The sequence below is a fragment of the Thermobia domestica genome, chromosome 10 (genome assembly GCF_964235325.1).
Source record: "Thermobia domestica chromosome 10, izTheDome1.hap1.1, whole genome shotgun sequence".
In the NCBI taxonomy this organism is placed as follows: Eukaryota; Metazoa; Arthropoda; class Insecta; order Zygentoma; family Lepismatidae; genus Thermobia; species Thermobia domestica.
Window position 1 is genome coordinate 238,968,053 of NC_137463.1, and position 20,584 is coordinate 238,988,636.

At 36.4% G+C, this 20,584-nt stretch overlaps 1 protein-coding gene across 2 annotated transcripts in view; it reads left to right on the forward strand.

The window, feature by feature from the left end:
- Nucleotides 1-20,584, forward strand: part of dgo (ankyrin repeat domain containing protein 6 diego) — a 171,294-nt gene that overhangs the window by 19,078 nt on the left and 131,632 nt on the right. For both annotated transcript variants that reach the window (XM_081729400.1, XM_081729398.1), the window contains exon 2: nucleotides 14,491-14,604. In XM_081729400.1, the coding sequence (XP_081585526.1) occupies nucleotides 14,512-14,604 (93 nt within the window). In that variant the 5' untranslated portion in view covers nucleotides 14,491-14,511. The remainder of the gene's footprint in view (nucleotides 1-14,490; nucleotides 14,605-20,584) is intronic.

Sequence of the window (20,584 nt, forward strand, 5' to 3'; positions counted from 1 at the left end):
AATGAGAAAGTGGGAGGAAACCCTGAGAAAACGATGTTGTCCACCAGAGACTTAGTTGGTCGGGGATCGAACCAGTAACCCGACGCACCAGAAGTATGCGCTCTACGGCCACATAAGCAACAGACGCTATCGCTTGAAGGTCGGTGTAAAGGGACAAGTTTTGCCAATAGATGTCACTACAGTTTTCGTATCTCTTTCATGTATTTTTTTAGCTTTCACGAAAATTTACAATTTCTCTTTCAAATTTCAACCTAGGGACTTCAAATTTTTAGAGAAGGAACTTCATAACCTATCGAAGGCAACAATCCGTGCCGATTTCTTATTTAGAATTTTCTTCATTGTTGAAAGAGTTATATTGTTAAAGGTCTGGATGTCCTTTTCAACAATTAAGCCATTTCAACAATGAAGAGAATTCCAAACTAAAAAATCGGCACGGATTGTTGTCTTCGATAGGTTATCAAGTTCCTTCTCCAAAAATTTAGTCTCTAGGTTGAAATTTTTAAGAGAAATCGTTAATTTTCGTGAAAGGTAAAAAATACATGAGAGAGACACGAAGACTGTAGTGGCATCTATCGGCAAAATTTGACCCTTTAAACTAACCTTAAGCTAATCTACCAGTGTGCATCGTCGAGCATCATAGGCACTGAGTGCCAGGTGTCATGTTGTGGAATATCGTACTTCATTCTTCTCAATATCTGCTTTCTTCGTTGCTTATATATATATATATATATATATATATATATATATATATATATATATATATATATATATATATATATATATATATATATATATATATATATATATATATATATGAGAGCGACAGAGAGAGAGAGAGAGGAAAACTTGAAACAAGAGTCCCAGTTCTCCTCTATTTGAGTTGTTATCTGTTGTATTAAGAGAAAACTTTGAATGAATAGGGAAATAGATATTTATTTTCTTGTATCTGTTTTCAAATGCAGAATCACCTTGTCCGCATTTCTTTTCCCTCTGATGTTAAACCCACATATAACTATATTTACATGTTTTAGGGCCTTCTTGTGAAGCCTTTACTTCAAGAATGCAAATCATTCGCATGGTGTTAATTAGAAACCAAAAGCCTTTCCTTGGTGTTGACGTTTGTTTACGCGTTTCTTTGTTTATTAACTAAATTAAGTCTTCCACGTTTGAAAAGTGCAAGCTAAAAAAAAAACAGATCGTTCTGTCTTTCTCTTTGAAGATTTTGAATAAATATATTGAATGAACAGACGAAAGGAAAAACCCACAAAGTAGGCGTAACGTACGTGGGTTAATGGTTTTCCAACTGCAGCAAAATAGAACATGCAAATACTGTAGTATGATTTTATGAGTGTTTTCTCCTCTATTTCTGGTATTTTCTGGAATCTAGTGATTTTCAACATTCAATCATTGATAATCCGGTAAAACTTTTCAAGGGTATTCGCAACAAACTTTGAATGCATTTACTTGCTAATATGAAATGAGTTATGAAAATATAATCCATCGATGTGTCCAAAATAGGGTTGCCATATTTCAAAAATGAAAATTCGGGCCCTTACTAAATTACAAGAATCTTTGAAATGCTTAAAATGAAAAGAAGTGCTATATACTAATTTACTTTCTTCCATTAGATTGAGTTGTTCAAGTATTACGTAATCACATTTTTTGTCATCACAGTTTAATGACTGATATATTCAGTTTGCGTAACACTATTTCGAAGAATGTCTTCGCAATCTTAACTTTTGTGTACAGTATTCACCTTAAGGGGGCAGGCTACTAAATATTTTTTGAAAAGCTAATAAAGTTTCTTTTGCTCGTTCTTCGTAAGTGAAAAGAGGTAATGAAATGTAACTTACCACAATAATAGATAATGTAATTCTACATCCGAAAATACGAATCGGAAGAATTATCAGTGTTGCCATCCATAGAAATTACAGTGTGTCCAAAATTTTAATTACCCAAAAATCTAGGTTAAAGCAGCGACTAGAAAAATGAACTCAACTATAGTTGATTAATTATCATGTTGTCTTGGTTCCTTGTTTACTACTTTTTAAATAATGTTTGTATTTATTTTGTAGTAACTTCTGTAAGTTATTACAAAATAAATACAAACATTATTTAAAAAGTAGTAAACAAGGAACCAAGACAACATGATAAGTAATCAACTACCGCTGAGTTCATTTTTCTAGTTGTTACCTTAACCTAGATTTTTGGGTAATTAAAATTTTGGACACACTGTAATTTCTATGGATGGCAACACTGATAATTCTTCCGATTCGTATTTTCGGATGTAGAATAACTTTATCTATTATTGTAGTAAGTTACATTTCATTACCTCTTTTCACTTACGAAGAACGAGCAAAAGAAAATTAGTTAGCTTTTCAAAAATATTTAGTAGTTTGCCCCCTTAAGTGTGAGAGGTCCATGATTCGAACGCAATCCTAATTGGGCTGAGTTTGAGTGAACATTATTGTATCCGAAGTTATCTTACGGCTCTTCCATTTCCTCCCACGTTCTCATTCCATAAAATTATTATCTTAATTATTTTCTCCTTTAACCTAACTGCCATAATCATGAAACGTCAAATAAAATATTATTTTTTTTCTTTCATATTAATTTCAGTTCATTTCTTGATTAAATATTTTAAGGACACTATCACTTTAAGTGTTGAATACATTGATTTGTTTTTCTTACCTAGTTTTACTTCTCAAAAAAGAATATGTATGCACCAGATCCTTGATGTCCAACAGCTGCCACAATTTTTTCCTTTTTCTTTGCCCTGGTTTTTCTTTTTTCCTTTTTCTTTTTCTTTTTTTTTTTAACGGCATTGACAGGAAATAACAGTTCTGCCTTGTCTGTGTTCATCAGCTGCCTGAGATAATGTTTTGCTCCAAAATTTCGTTATTTTTTTCTTCTGAAATAGATGAAACTTTTAAAACGACGACTCCTTTTTCGTGCGCAACGAAAAGAATTGGGTTGTTGTACTCTACAGTACAAAGACGCCAAGCTTTTCTTTTTTCTTCTTTTTCTGAAATCTGTAGTTTTAACTGTGTTGGGCGTTGGAGGATATCAAAAAAGCTTGGGAAAAATATGTCTAAGTGAGCTCAAAATAAGGATTTGTTTGCACCTCCATGGATTTTTAAACAATTATTTTTATTATTATTATCATTATTGGTAACAAACGACACTCTTTAGGGCCACAAAAATTCTTTTCTTAAAAATTATTTTCTCGAAAATTACACATGAGAGAAGCATGTTTCATTCAGTTTGGTGTGACTTATCGATTGACGTATCTGAGCAATAGTTGAGTTAAACAGAAAATAAAATATAAGAGCTAATACGGACGCGCACGAGACGACGGTTAAGGCTGTCTCTTCCAAAAAAAAAAAAAAGTTTCTTTTTTTAATTATTATTAAAAGAAATGTGTCTCGACACGTAAATTCTGTCTCGACTCGTCTCATGCCCACCCCTAAAGCTAATGATTATCTTAGGCCATATCTCATTAACCATGGTAAGTATTGTTGTCTTGTTGGTATCATGTTATGAAGAACTTAATGAAAGTATGAAGGGAGACGGTGGCTCAGTGGTGCCCTCCCCGTTGGTTTTAGTGGCTAGCACGTGCGCCTTTGGTCTACGGGGTCCCCAGTTCGATTCCCGGTGGGAGAACCTTTGGAATTTTAACTGTCCTGGATATGTATGTGTTCGTGTCCCTATCGAATTTAGTAAAAGGTCAAAGAGGCCTTGTATACGAGGAAACTCGGGTTGCTCAGGAAACTTAGGTATGATCGGTTGATCTTTACTTTTAAAAAGTGGTACACCGCTTATCTCTGGTGTGTAGAGTCCGTGGTTCGATTCCCCACCAAGTAAGTTTGTCTATGGGTATTCCCGTTTCCTCCCACTTTCTCATTCCACCAATTCTTCCATTATCATTCACTTCCCTCTATCATCTGCTTTCCTTAGCTTAACAGGCATAATCGTGGGGCGTTAAACTCAAAGATTTCGTTTCATTTTTTAAAAAATAAGGATATACAGGGTGTTTCAAAACAACGCCGACAACGTTTGGGAGGTGATTCCTGACGCCAAGATAAGACCAAAAGTATAGACCAACCTGGGTACTCAAACGCTTCCTTTCGGAGTTATAGGATTCCGAAAACAGGGGAAAATGAACTTTAAAGGTCCATAGCTTCAAAACTATGGGATCTGCCATTGTCGGTTCAAGATTTCGCTTAGGAACTAGTATGTATGCTATCCAAATATCCATGTTTCAGAGTCCTGCGGTATTTCCGCAACAATTTTTACACAGGTAGTTGGTGAGTACTTCAAGTTATATGCCCTTAGCCAAACTCCCTCTATAAAAATTGTTGAGTGAGTACCGCAGGATTCCGAAACATGTATTTTTGGATAGGGCACATATTAGTTCCTAAGTGAAGTCTTGACACGACTACGGTAGGCCCCATAGTTTTGGAGCTATAGACATTTAAAGTTCACTTTTTCAATATTTCGGCAGCCCATAACTCCGTTGTGCACTCAGGTTGGTCTATACCTTTTATCTTATATTGGTGTGAGGAATCACCTCCCAAACGTTGTCGGTGTTGTTCTAAAACACCCTGTATATATTTATGTATCAATTTCACCTCAATAAGTGGCATGGTTCTCGTACGTTATCAATTTTTTAGGTTTACAAATTAATAATTTTATTCTCCATTTTCGAAATCTATAGTATTTAATTATATTATAGCATATTATATTATATAGCATATTAAGTACTATATTATGTGAGTAAGCAAATTAATATGTCTTGACATGTACTTACAAGAACCCTTCAAGAAGTTCAGGAGGCGCGGTAGCTCAATGCTAGAGCGCTTACATCTTGTGTGTGGGGTCCCTGGTTCGATCCCCAGCAATGTAAATTTGTGTTAGACAACATCACGCTTTGGTTTTCTTGAGATACTCCCGTTTCCTCTCACTTTTCATTCCACCAGTTCTTCCATTATCATTCACTTCCTTTAATTATCGTCTCCTTTAGCCTAAAGGACATAATCGTTGAACGTTAAACTCAATGATTTCATTTCATTTCAGTTTTAAAAGTGCTTTCCTACCATTCGTTTGATGGAATTGAGGAAAATCTCTAAAATGATTTGTCAACATCGTCGTCTATTCGATTCGAACTCAGGATTTTCTGATTGCTAAGGAAGAATTGTATTTTTTTAAAATTAGCCAAACTTAGCAGCTAAGTGGGGAATATCAAAAAACGAGCGTAAGCGAAATTCAAAGTGCTTCCGTTCATAAACATTGTCTCAGTGGCCAGAAACCTGATTCATTTGAATAAACCAGAGGAAGGTGTTACAGATATGAAAATCAGTGTAGGTGTAAAGCGGGCAAAGTGATGAAAAAAAAAAAAGTAACACACACCGGGAGAAAATAGACATCTAGTGCAGGTAGCCTTCTCATGTCCGCCATCTTATACATCGCTCAATTGTTTAAAATAGGAACTGGGCAGGAGCTTCATAGGATTTTGCTTGGGGGGCAAGACCCCTTGATATATGTAAAATTTCGCGTTTTTAACTGATTTACTACTATTCTATTAATAAAATCTATATACACCTCAAACTCAGGGGGGCAAATGCCCCTCCCTGCCCCCCTAAAAGACGCCCCTGGAAGTGGGTCATGTAATATATCAAACTAGGCTAGAGTTGAGTTGACTTTGAGTTTAACGTCCCTTCCAGCATCAAGGCTATATGAGACGGGACGTACTAATTAACCTGGAATCCGAACCACATGAGCTCCCGCCGGGAATCGAACTAAGGTCTCCCACGCCAAAGACGCGTACGCTAACCGCTTGGCCGCGACGGAGCTCCAAATTAGGCTAGAATTTTAAGACAACTACAACAGTGAAGTCTATTTTGCCATACGTTTATATTTGTATTACATAATGAAGACATAATAGTTAGCCGAAAGGGCATAATATGTGGTACAGTAAACTGAAAGAATAGTTAACTGGCATAGAATCTTTCGGACAGAAGCTTCGGATTAAAATTTACTTCTAACTATTGGATCAGTTGAAGGAATCTATTGAGGATTTAGTTTTAAATTGCACAAAGTATTTTCTGTGCTAAATGTGCATGAGCTGAGAATGATTCCTGTCAACTGTGAAGAAGTATACAAATATTTGTGGTAGAAGAAGATTGTCCATGTGTGTATAAGAATATGACTGTAGAATTATGGATTTTGTTTCATTAAAAAATACATGTATTTTTGCCAAGACAAAAATAAAGAAATGTCCGTATTATGGAGGTTTCCACTATTGTATAGTGTGCTTTCGCTGTACTATTTTCGTCGCTCTCAGGGGCGGATCCAGGGGGGGCGATCGGGGCAATCGCCCTCCCCCCTCCCAGAAGAGGAAATTTTCTTACTTTATATATATAAATAAAATCCATCCCAGAGTTTGGAACCCTTAAAAGTAGCATTATGACAACCCACCGCCCCCGCCCCAGAAGTCGGTCCTGGATCTGCCCCTGCCCTCGCTCTAAAGTGACACATCTAAAAAAATCTTCATTCTCTATAGAAATTAGTAAAACACTTTTGAAACAGAAAGAGAAAATCAATATTCTCCTTTGCTTTTTTGTTTTTAACTAAATAGAAAACAAGTGCTAACTGAAGCTGAGTCATTACCGTCCATCCCATCTACCTTATAAAGCGTATGGCATATTTTGTATGTACCAAGGTCACGAATATCGCGAATAACAAATGGTTCCTTTAATAACGGGACTTTGTTTTAAAAAATAACAAAACGTGTCAAAGAAAACAACCAAAAAAAGACAGATAATAACACACGAAATGACCTTGCGGTTTTATTACTTTTTTATTATTTCTTTTTTTCTTTCTTTTTTTAAATAACAAAAAATAAGAGCATGAGCGGCCGCGAAACTAAATTAAAGTTAGCTTGCACATCACTCGCATGCTGACTTAAGACTCATAATCATTTTTCATTTTCCCATTCAAAATCAAGTCAAACGTTCAGTTTGAGTGTGTGCAGTATTAAGTGACACCACTTTTTTATGTCTCATGTAACATTTAATTCAAGAGTTAACCAGATTTTGAGCAAAACTTGCTCTGTTGGCTATTCGGTAAAACTGCAATGTGCATTTTCCTTGAGAAAGGCCGTGACACATAGTTCGATTGAGTTGCCAACTATCGGAAGAGAAACATGCTAAATCACGAAGAGTTCCTTCAATAGCGTAATTTGAGCTTTAAAATGAACAAACTAAAACAAGCACAGTGTTTAAATAAAGATTTTACTTTTGTAACATTACACTTTACAAGTATATTTGCTTAATACGAAATATAACACTAAAGTTTAATTCTGCAAATGTTATTTATTTAAGAACGGGCGTTTTTTTTTATCATGTTATTATAAATGTATGGTAAAATTCCAGCATGAATTCATTAAGGAATTCAATTTTTTTCACCTAGCTACTTTCAAACTATGCTGCGCATAAGTATCGGAAGTCTGTTAGAAAGGGTCTGGGTTCGATTCTCAGCGAGAGTTCATGTAGTTCGGTGCCACATTAAGCTGGAGGTCTACGTCTCATGTAGCCTCACTGCTGAAAGGGACGCTAAACTACAGATCAAATAACATCAAACCTTTTAGAATGTCTATATCCAATTGTCCATCCATCCGTTTGTCTGTCTGTTAACAGGCATCAGAGCAAAAACGGTAAGAGATATAAAGAAATGTTTTTTTGTTGTTGTTTTATCGATTCAGCGTTCCAAAAGTAGGTTCCATCTCTCTTTAGTAGGTAGGTTAAGACTACTCAATCCGGAATTGGTAGAAATTAACCATTTCCGATTTCAAGATTGATCTTCATAGCCAAGGGCGCCCATCAGGACGGGGGGGTGCAAGGTGGGTCGCTGTCATCCCCTAGAGGAAATTGTACTTCAGAATATCGAAAACACAATATAATTTTTACATTAGTTACAGGAAAATTTGAAACTATATTTGAAACGTCACTTATACTTGCCCCCCCTTTGGAAACTACAACATGGGCGCCCTTGGTCATAGCTTAAAAGTATGGTATAACAACAGTAAGGTATAGCGACAAGCCGTGATCCCCTACGGGGGTTCCATTGTGTCCCTCCCCCCAAAAAATTCGTAATTCGACTAACATTTGTAGACTTTCTTAACAGAACTATATTTGTTTAACAGAGAAATGATTGATGTAGGATAAAGAGATTTGATTTTACGCCTCAGCTATAGCCTTTCTTTTTGTATAAAAATAATATAGTTCTACATTCTTTCCTAAAAATATAAGTGGCAGTAATAAACAATTATTTATTCTCTTTTCGGGTGCAGAATAAGATAGGTTTAATATTTTGTAAATGTATTGACCCCCCTCCCCCCAATAGTGTAGAACCCTCCCTGCAAATATTTCTGAGTGTGCGACTAGAGAAAAGTGTTTTTTTTTTTTTTTAATCGATTCATCATTTAAAGAAATTATGTTATCTTCACCCTTATCTCTTGACTAACACCAAAAGTGATTTTAGGAAATTTTCCAGAAAAGTGAAAACGGAAATTTTTCCAGAAAAGCAGAAACCTTATATTCACTAGCAGACTCAGAAATGTCGTTTGAAGGAAGCGGGTTGCCTTCTAGACGATCACGGTATAGACCTGACAAACGGAGCTTTACATGAAAACAAAACAAGATACTGCAATCTGGTGACGCGAAACACAGTTTTTCCAGTAGAAATACTTGCTTTGCAACCGCAGTCTGGCAAAAAAAAAAAAAAAAAAAAAAAAAAAAGCCAAACAAACAGGAAAGGAAAGAAAAAAAATAAAATCCTGAATGTTATATGTTTTATAGTTTTCTGCATGAATTACATTTTTAATAACACTCCGTTCTTAGAATGCTTCGAAATAATGTTACCTTTTCAATGCATGAATGAATGTTGTGTCCTTTATCTTTCTAATACAATGACATTGCAACTGGATTACAAAGAAACTGCACTTTTGTTTAGCAACTTTTATTTTGTCGACCAAAATTAGTACCAGTACCGTGATTCGCACCTTTTATACCACAGTTTTCGAGCCTAAAATTCCTAACTCCAGTAATAACAATAGCTCCGTAAGCAATTTGTATATTTTGTAGTTCTTTCCATTATAAGCACAGGCAATATGTGTATAAAGGACTATTTGTGTGTCTAACTAACAGTAAGTAACCAACTCTGTGGCCTATGGAACACTAGAGATTAAATGCCGCGTTCACAAAAGATCTCCATTGACTCCTGTTCTTAACTAGGGATGGCCAGAACCGGTTCCTGGTGGAACCGGTTTTCGGGTCTGAACGGATCCGGTCTCGGAACCGGTTTTTCGGATCCAGATCTGGAGCCAGATCTTCGGATCCAGGTATGGAACTGGTTCTTCGGTTCCAGTTCTGGAACCGGTTCCCAAGATCCAGTTCTGGAACCGGTTCCCAAGATCCAGTTCTGGAACCGGTTCCCAAGATCCAGTTCTGGAACCGGGTTTTCGGATCCAGGTCTGGAACCGGGTTTTCGAATCCATGTCTGGTACCGGTTCCTAAGATCTAGTTCTGGAACCGGGTTTTCGGATCCAGGTCCGCAACCGGTTCTGAAAACCGGATCTCCGAGAACCGGTTCCTTGTGGAACCGGTTCCGCCGAAACCGGATCTTTGTGACCATCCCTATTCTTAACCAACTACATCCAGTTTTTACTTTGTATTACTATTACTGTGACATCCATTTTAATATTGTTCTCCCTAGGTCTGGGTAAAAATAGTTCTCCGATTGGATTTCTAGTTAAAACTTTGAAAGTATTCCTACTTTCTGCCATTCTGACTACATGACCTACCCACTTGAGCCTCCCAGATTTGATGACCTTAACGTTTGGTAAACGGTATAACTTATGCAGTTCTTCGTTACGAAGTTTAAGCCATTCCCCATTCTCATTCTTCTTGGGTCGGAAATTTCGTTTCGGGATTTTATTCTGAAATACTTTCAGTCACACGACAATGCCTCAGTGGATTATGGGTTTTCAGTCAATAAGACACTTATTGTAGAAAACCAAACCGAAGATTCTCTGGTAGCACAGAGGCGGGTGCATGATGCAATTATGTACTATGGAGGTATAGAATCTGTTCCTGTTGATTGAAAAATGCTTCTCAGTTCGTTCTGCTCGGAGACGCTATGATGAATACCTTAAACAGAAATAAAACAAAAGTGCAGAGGAAAGTAAAATCAAAGATGAAAAAAGAAAACTAAGTGCTGAAGTTAAGAAATTGGAAGCAAAGAAGAAACCAATGGAATAATGTAACAAACAAGAACAAGACGCTCTCGTAGATCAAATTGAAGAACTGAAAGCAAAACAAAATTCCGTTTAAAAATATAAATATGAGGACTAACATGTCTCAGAGTTGGCAATATTAGAACTGATAGTGTGCCACGGTGGCTCAGTGGTAGAGCGTTCATCTCTGGTTCATGGGGGTCCTTGGTTCGATCTCAGCTCACATCAGTTCAACTTTGTGGTGGACAAACACCATGTGGGTGGTTTTCTCGGGGTTCTCCCGTTTTCTCTCACTTTTTTCATTCCACATTTCATTCATTTCTCATGATCATTGTCTCGTTCAGCCTAGACGGCATAACCGTGGAATGTAAAACTTAAAGATTTCATTTCATCTCATTTTAGGACTGATAGTATTAGGTCTCAGAGAGGGTTGGCAATATATTCTTGACTGCATGTTATATTGTTTTTCATTTTGTCTAATTTGCAATGTCAATGTATGTGGTACTGTATCATACATATATTATTATATAGTTACATGATAAATTTTGTGTGAATAATAATTACTTATATTGAACATAAACAAATATGTAAACGGTAATTAAAGGAGTGTGTTAGACGGCTAAGGGGATGGAAGATGTCGTTAGAAAGGTGTATGATAGAACTTACCCGTATCTTCCTATTTATAGTCAGGAATTTATATCATGGAAATCGATCTTCACTTTCTTGTGGGAACCCTCTATTTGATATTTTAACGCATCTATAATTTGCTGTATTACGATCCCAACGAAGTTCCATATGTGTGTGTCACCGTTAGCAAAACAGCAACAACAATCTACTCTGATAGTTAACGTGGATCTCGCTAGATATCCTATTATTGGCAACGAACGACACTCTTTAGGGCCATAAAAGTTAATTAAAAATATTTTCTCCAAAATAACATATGAGAATTTACCTGAATCATGTTTCATTTAGCTTTGTGTTATCGCTCGATTCATGTATCTTGTTGGTCAATAATTTAGTTAAACAAAAAATGGAATTTAAGAGGTAATAAAGACGCACGTGAAACGAGGGTTAAGGCTGTCTCGTCTCGAGAATGAATATATATATATATATGTTAACTATAGATATACCACATTGACTTGGCACCGAGTTTTCTGTTCCAAGGCCTGCTATTGGCTGAATGAATTCCACTCCCTTTCGCTAAAGCTCTCTCGCTTAGCAACAGCTGAACCCTCATTCGCTTAACGCGTGGATGTATTAAGGGTGTGAGCTTTAGTTCGCATTTTTGCCACAGCTCAAGACATTTTGGCAGCACTATAGGTAGAACAGATGTGTCTTGTCTCGTGTCGTGCACATATCTAAAGCTAATGATATTATAAGGCTACACCTTATTAACCATGTTATTTATTGTCGTCTTGCTAGTATCATGTAATGAAGACCTTAATGAGGGTATGATGGGGGCACGGTAGGTCAGTACCAGAGCACTTACATGTAGTGTGTGGAATCCCTGGTTCGATCCCCTGCTAAGTAAGTTTATAGGGTACAACATAGTGTCCGTTAGGTTTAATCGGGGTTCTCTTAATTTCGTCCCACATTCTCATTCCACCAATTCTTCCATCATTATATGCTTGTCTTAACCATCAGTCTCCCTTAACGTAAAGGACATAATCATCTATATATTAAAATTCTAGATTTTTATGTTTGTCTCCAATCCTTTCGACAATGAGATCTCAAAACCATACGTGCTAGAAACGTGCCGTTTTCGCTGGTTGATTCCAACGAGCAGATTGTCCAATTCTAATTGAATATTTCAAAAACGTGGCCGTTATTTCTTTATCACATTTTTAATGGTTACACTGGAAGTGTTCAATTCTTTTTTAAAAAATGTATCACATCCTATGAGTTATACATTCCAACACAACATAGTTGTATAGAGAGGTTGTATATCTCTCAGGAGTTTGTTCCATGGCCAAATGATAATGAAAAACGAAGGATAACAATTTCTCCACGCTAAGATGATTTTTTTATTGTTTAGAGTGTTTTGCCCAATGAACACCATATATCAATCACATTATAATTATTTGGGGGCGCAGTGGCTCAGTGGTAGAACGTTCACCTCCGGTGCTTGGGGTCCCTGGTTTGATCCCAGTTCGCGCCGTGTGGACTTTATGGTGGATAAACACCGTGCTCGTGCGTTTTCTCGGGGTTCTTATAATATGGGTGTACAATTATTAGTGGTGAGCTTATGTCCGGGGAGCTTTTGTTCGCTCGCTTTTGCATTAACATAGGTGAGTTTATGTCCGGTGAGCTTTTCGCCGCTGAGCTTAATGCCGGTGAGCTTATGTCTGCGACATTACTGCAGAAATGGCTCACTACAACGAAATAACTTACGGCGTTCTTCATTAAGCGGAAAGAGATTAGGCTATGCATAACATCCAAACTGCAACTTTAAAAAACCGTTGGATACACTGCAGTGTGAAACTCTCCGCTCCCCGGTCCCGCCGCGCTTGCCAGGAAACTGATATAAACACAACAGCAGCGCCATCCTTTCAAAACCGCACTACTATCCTGGTCAGGTTATATAACCAGTAAAACATTATTGTATTTTGTTGTTAAGAATTTTCCCAACATCTCCCATTATTATTATTATTATTATTATTATTATTATTATTATTATTATTATTATTATTATTATTATTATTATTATTATTATTGAGCTCTCTCATGACTAAGCGGTTAGAATAGGCCTTTGACATGAAACGTGGGTTCGATTCTAGGCAGGAGCTCATGTGGTTCGGATCCCACGTTAAGTTGTAGGTCCACGTTTCATATAGCCTCGCTGCTGAAAAAAACACTAAACTAAAATTAAATCAAATTATTATTATTTGTAAATACTTAAAAGAATGAGCAAAGTGACAATTTTGAAAATAGGGCCATTTTGGTGCTTAACAGGATATTATTAAATCAATTGATTTTTTAAGACGTTTTATAATGCAATTCGTCCCAAAATGTTTACTCTGATTTACCTCTTTATTGGAAATAGCTATTAAAAACAATATTTGATACGAAGATACACTAACTCATAAAGATCTTAGTCACAATCTGGTCATTTGATTTCATACACTCAAAATGTGAACACTGCCAGTCTTGGTACCCCGTCTCACGCCACAGATTCGTCAACATCTTGTCTGTCACACTTCCAATTGCTTGAGTGATGTCTTCACTCAATGTCTACAAATTATGTGAAGATGTGGTACACACCAATTACCAAGATTTTTTGTAGCCCCGCAGGAAATGTAATGGGTTTATGTCTGGCTGTGTAGGAGGCCATTCGACAGGACTCCCTTCTGATTCAAAGGTTCGGAAAATCTTCTGCTAGTACCTGTCACACGTTCATTCCTAATGAGGTGATGCGCTGTCAGCAAGGGCGCCGATTTCTCTGTAAATTTGGGGGGAGGCACTCAGACGCAGAAGGTATATATATGAGGATGTTAAGACTAATAACATTCAAATTATGCCAAATATTGTATATTCGTAAATACACTAGGGGGGCCCAAATGAGCTTTGGGGGACCCGGGCCCCCCAGGATCGGCGCCCTTGGCTGTCACGGCAGCTGCTAAAAAAATGCCACCTGTATCTTCGTGAGGTATAGCGTAAGTTTTGAACATGTCAAGGTACACATTACTGGTCACAGTTTGCTTCGATAAAGAACCCGACAACAACACTTTTAGGCTAACGTGGAACTGTTAGTAACAGATTCAGACCTGAAATTATACAAATAGAAAACTTAAGCGTTAATCAACTAATAACTGATAAAGGATATGTAGACGTACAAAAATATAGGAATAATATTCATCTGTAATCAGGGTAAATATTTTGGGGCTCTCTGTATAATGCAGAAATTTAATTGACAGACAATTATGAAGTCATAAGCTGCACTCCTGGTTCTCCGTCTTGTATGAAAGATATGAACACAGTCATCAGTTCACTTAATAACAATTTGTGTATACCAAATGGTTTACTTTCTAATTCTATTGTATGTTTTATTGTCCCTAACTTATTCGCTAAGACTCAAAACGTAATGGAGATTCTAGCGAATGTCCTTAAAGCTAAACATAATTTAATAACAATTATTAATTTATCTGATCAAAGGCCTCGATATTCTTTCTCACTCCCTGTTTGTTGCTTCTTTTCAGATGTGGAGGTTGTGACACCTAATGGCGGAAAAGTTGAGACAAGCTGCCGCCAGAGGGAACTACAAGGAGGTAGCTCGTCTGCTTGATGAAGGAACGCCGCTTGAAGCTGATGAGGTGAGTTCTCTACCCAGTAATTTCTCTTCCTCACATCAGCATATCACAGCAGCTAAAATTAAAAGCGAATTAAAAACTGTGAGTTGCAAAGAAGCACATTGTAATCAGATAAATGTACGTGTGTTGCAATTGCCATGTTTGCACTGCAGAGAAATATACTTCATTTTTTCTTCAGTCCCTTTGTAATGCAACAATGGTTAAGAATAATTCTTTCTAATCACGTAAGAGCTTTTTTTTTTTTTTTTTAATGTAGTATAATGAACGTTTGGATGATATGCTAAATGAATTTCTCATCTTTTGTTCATTATTCATTTTAGACCACCGATTACTTTATTCTATACTTTAAGATTGCGATGACTGTATAGATTAGTCTATCTGCATCCCAATCAGTGATGAATCCAAGAGATGGCCCAGGGATATATCTCCCCAATGATTCAAAATCTCCCTTTAAAGTTCGTTAATTTTTACTGTAAAATTACGCGAATCATTGTCAAAGACTATCTCATCATATTTTTGTTAAATTACAATTCGTCATATGCAACTCCGTTAAGACAATTATGGATATTACAAGGGAAAGATATATAACCGAATCAGAACTAACAAATGGAGATAATCCTAAACTCTTATGATATTGGCACTCAGAGAACGGTTTTACACTATAAGTTTGGTTTGTTTTACATAATTCATTGACTATCTCTGGCAAACAAATTGTCTAAGTATCACTCAGCAGGCCCGTATCCAGGGGGTCTAGGGGGCGCCCCCCTTAAATTTTTGGTGGCCCCCTAAAAGTTTTACAGTAGGCTTGCAAAAGAAGTATAATATGGTGATGAACTATCATATGGTTGGATCGGGCCCCCCTAACTTCAATCGACCCCCCTAAGTTTTATGGCTGGCTACGGGCCTGTCACTCAGCATTTACAGTCCTTTAGTCTTCTAAAGCTATGGTTGTTACGCGTCCGGTATAACCGAAGAAACAAGTAATTATTTCTTTGGTAGCAATCCTCGAATGAAGAACTTGTGTTGGTCTCGGCTCACTTTAAAACATTGAAACAATGGGCTGGTTTTTAGTTTCGGGTTTGTATGAATAGATAACATTTTTGTCCCCTATAGCAAAGCAGCACACCAAACTTTGCTTATATACCAAATGCAGCACACCAAATTTTTTCGGTTTAATTTTTTAAAGAATTTTTTTTACACTAATTGAGACGAATCTATTATTGAGCTTGAGTCAAGTTACGTGGGATCCCAATGGTTTGAAACTTTCTTTTCGTACAGGTGATTATGCAAAATCGTATATAGATATTGCTTTCATGTGAAGGTGCAAGGATACCTAAATCTCAACGTATGTCATATGCCTAGCTCTCAATCATTTGAGGCACATTATCAACATTACTGCCAACAACAGATTAGGTTGGATAATGGATGACCTTCAAAATTTGTCACAGAGAAATACAGGGTGGCCCAAAATCTGTCCCGTACTGACCAGCTCATAACATTTTATATAATTTACTTATTGTTATTCATTCAGGTAGTGACTTAGTTTCTTTATTATTTGTTCTCTTCACTCATACCTTAAGCTTGGAACAGAGAAACAAATAAATTATCTTAAATTTAAAATGACATACTTTGTAGGATTGTATACCTACTTTTGGGCCACCCTGTATATAACCGCATTGGAATTCGGAAAACCAATTGTACACAGTCCTGTTCGATTGTGCTTCATTCCTAAACGCCAGATGAAGTCGCTTTATGCATTGATTTGATTTTAAACCACATTTGAAGTCATAAAGAGTAATTTCGCGAAATTGTTAACGAAATATTCCCATTTTTCACACAAAACTAGTTCTTTGAACTGGCGTGAAAAATAAAGGAACTGACAAATAAAGACTCAAAGATAATTCAAACATAAAAGGTCTGTTCTTCCAAATTGTACAATAGTGGAACATTAGCGTGATTATAAGTAGAATTTGCAGGCACTTTTCAAGCAGCCCTGTAAATCAATAAAAAAAAATAATAAAGCATTTTATTTTGTACAAATGTGCTGTTGGATTTTAAATTGCACTGTTAGTATGCCAAAAACTGAAAAAAACACTGCCTCAGAGCCCTCAGCTATAACCATTGTCTCCGATTATCTCAAATATAAATTTCTCTTTGGGACTACGTAAATTACCTTTTGAGGTTTCTAAAATATCAAATTACCGCGAAATTTACTGTTTTTTTAAAAAACAAAATATTTTATTGCCATTTATTTGTTAAAGGCCAATAATACCTGAAATCTACAACGTCCTAAATATTATGTCAGCATGTACTTTGCAAAGATTCCCTTTGACCATAAATATTTCTAAAAACACAAGCAAATCATTATAATAAAAGGGGAAAAACACGGAAGAATTGAAAAATGATCAGTTATACAGTAGCGAGGGGATGTTGGAGGCAGTGCTCTTCTTCACTGTTTCTTGTCAGCACCATAACATAACACAACACACCCGATGAACTATTGCGTGTTACAGTCACGTATCTGTGTCTTCCTCTTTCTCGAGTGTTGTGATTTCATGCAGTTACTCACACACGCCTTTCAACATTGGAAGTACCAGTTTTGCGGTCAGACCGTTTTCCCCTTGTAACGAAGTTGCCAAGACCTCTTTGAAATTACTTCCTCTTTTTAGAAAGCCTCTGGTTTGGATTGCTGCAAAATATAACTTCTTTATTGTCATAAGTGTAGCATGCACTAGAAGAAGAGAAAGAAGTAATACATGTTTTCCTACGCGAAGGTTGATGTCCATTCTGTTGATTTTTGTTAACGGGTTGAAATTCTTGGAGCAACAAATGTTTTTATTCGAGAAGAAATAAGAAGAGAGTGTAACTTAGTACATGCATTGTTTCCACAGAACCAAGTTGCATGTTACATAACGTGAGATTTATGTGGCTCTTTCTTTGACCTGGTAAAATGCATAGTTCAACATTAGCATAACAGAAGCGTGAGAGATTATTATTATTATTATTATTATTATTATTATTATTATTATTATTATTATTATTATTATTATTATTATTATTATTATTATTATTATTATTATTATACTTTTTTCATGTCTTCTTTACTCCTCATCAGAGCAGGCGATATACATATCGGTTGTTCTGAAAGATAGCGCCCACGAACTACAAAGCACTATTCTACAAGTTTTTACCACCCGTCAATGTACAGTCTTCTATTCTAGGCAATATACTCGAACTACTACTATTCGCTATGATTATTCAAAACGGTTCTCTATTTCATTCATTACCGATGGACAAACTCTCCACTCTCGTTTGAGGGATCAGTGTTTCTTCCAGACATGTTTATGGGGGGGGCACTGCTCCCCGGAGCTCTGAGAGTGGCCCACCGGAAGAGATCAAAATAATTCGTCTATAATATAATAATAAATAGAATAGTACCAGCAACGTCGCTCGTAATACTAAATGTGTCCCCCGCAGGCACGTAGTCAGGATTTGTTAATATGGGGGGGGGCCGTGGCGAAATACTGTGGTTATCACACCAGGGGTTCGATCATTCTGAACTACTTTACTGGCACCCAGTGGCGTATTTAGGGAAGCTTCCGGGCTTAAGCCCCCTCGGAATCTTACTATAGTAAAGTATATGAACTATCTTGCAGAATTTTCACATTTTTAGGCAAATCCCCCCCCGAAAGTTAGCAAAGCCCCTCCCGAAACAAAATCGTAAATACGCCACTGCTGGCACCATATATTGATTTGTTTAGCAAGGATTTCGTAATGGGAGGGGGGCGTGACATGAAATATTGTGGTTACACACCAGGGGCTCGATCAATCTAAACTATTTTACTGGCAACGTATATTGGCTTGTTAGGACAATAAAATGAGAATATGTTAAGAAGTATTTTAATAACAAACTATGAAGAAATGTCGAGTAAAACAATATAAACAAGTATTGAAAAAGGTATAGTCTTCCGAGGTCATTCGAACCCGGTCTTCTTCTTTTTCTTATCTTCGTTTAATAACATCAAGAATAGCAACAAGATTTCTTTCGGCAGTAAAGACATCCTGTAAAATGGACTAGTGTTGCCGCGAAATTGAAAATTTCTTTAACAAGTGTAACTGAAATCTATGTTGTCAGGCTCATATTATCGGTGATTGTGGTCATTTCTTAAGTTCTACCTGAGAGTCTATCTGATCGAACCGGTTTATCGATCGTCATTTGTAGTCCATAGGATTAACATGGAGCTAGATGGAATTTGGAATGCTCCGTTATAATAATATTCATTTTCAACTTGATCTCCTCGGCCCGTTCCCTCCACACAAAACTCCTCATAAGAAAGAGTAACCAAACACTTGCTATAGCTTTATATTTTTAACGCCTATTCTTCTTTTTCTCGTTTCTTTATGTTTCATCTTTCCTTAATTTTTTCATTTCTGGTGCCGAAAGGGGAGGGGGTCTGGACACTGTTCGGAATATTACTGTCAAATTGCTTTATCAGGGTAGGGTGAAGAAGAGGGTTAATTTTAAATCTTGCACATTAATTCTGTTAAAAAACTACGAGATTTTTTTAAAAATTAAAGTCAAGAGCACAGAATGATTTCTGCTGCAATTAGCACACAACTACCAATGACGAAATAACTATTCAGAGATTATTTTCAAAGCAAATTTCTCTGAACGATAGACTCATAATATTTCGTATCACATTTGAAAATACGTTCATATAAAAATAATTATCAATATTAGCAATGCAAATATGTTGTTTACTTCAATATCAACGGTATTCGTTGTTTTATAATTCATAGTAATTTGAGAACGACCTGGTGGCAACTATTTTACAGTGATCCCTTGTAATATTACTCAGAAATCTGACATTGTATTTTTCTGATACAAATATTTTACTCCTTTTTTCTTTCAATCTCCAAGATTCAAAGACAGTTTTTGATCTGTTTTTTCAGATTTTTAAACAATATATAATGTGTGTTCATTTTAACATAGTCTAAGTCAACCAAGTTAAAAGGGTGTGCCGCGCTGAAACCACTGATAAATTTACGACATTGCGGAATATAATATTTATAATCTTTTAAAACGATAACTACGTATTTTTCTTTACTTGATAGAGAGTTGCGTTCCGTAGGTAATGTTTCTTTATGATTAAAAAAATACAGTAGAAAGTAACTTGACATTAGCTATGCACAAAGAAGTGCTTTTTTTTTTTTTTTTTTTTTTTTTTTTTTTAAGGTGAGGCGTAGGGTTAGAGAATGCAGTGTGCCAAAAGCTGAAAAATATTGAAAAACGTTGGTCTAACCAAAGAGAAGGAAATTTCGCAGGACTTGGTAGCATGTAATAAATGTGCAGTTGATTCTCATGGTTGTTTCGGATATTTGGTTCAATGGTTCTGTGTGAGTTTGGAGAATTGAGGTGAAATGCAATGTGGAACTGCAAAGTAGATCAAATTAAACAACAGAAAACTGCGATTGAAGACAACTGAAAGTTCATTGCCACAGAATCAAAAGGTAGTCGATTGACAATTTTCTGTGTGAAGCTAGTCAGAATGTGTGTTACCTGCTTTGTATCATTCGCCAACATTGTTCTTTGTTTTTCAAACTAGTGTTCCTAAATATTTTGTGAGAAAAGGTTTTCACAAACAATACAAGAAACATCCATTTTCTACTAAAACTTTTCCTAGTTTGTACCTTTCGTACTGTACTTACAACAAAAGTTTAAAACACGTTGAGTGCGAATCACGTATGTATACGAAGTAAACGAACTTCGGTTGACTGCGGACCACGAATAAATACTGTTTGCATTCTTTCTTTCATATTTGTACGGAATTAGCAATCTTGAATTATTCTTTGGATATCATAAATCGTAATTTTGTCACTAGATGATGCGCAAATGCTCCTTACTGCCCCTTTCACATCTTTGTCTGGAAGCGATTTGCATAGGGTTTTATAGCAGAAAATGGTGGGAAAAAAGAATGTTGGA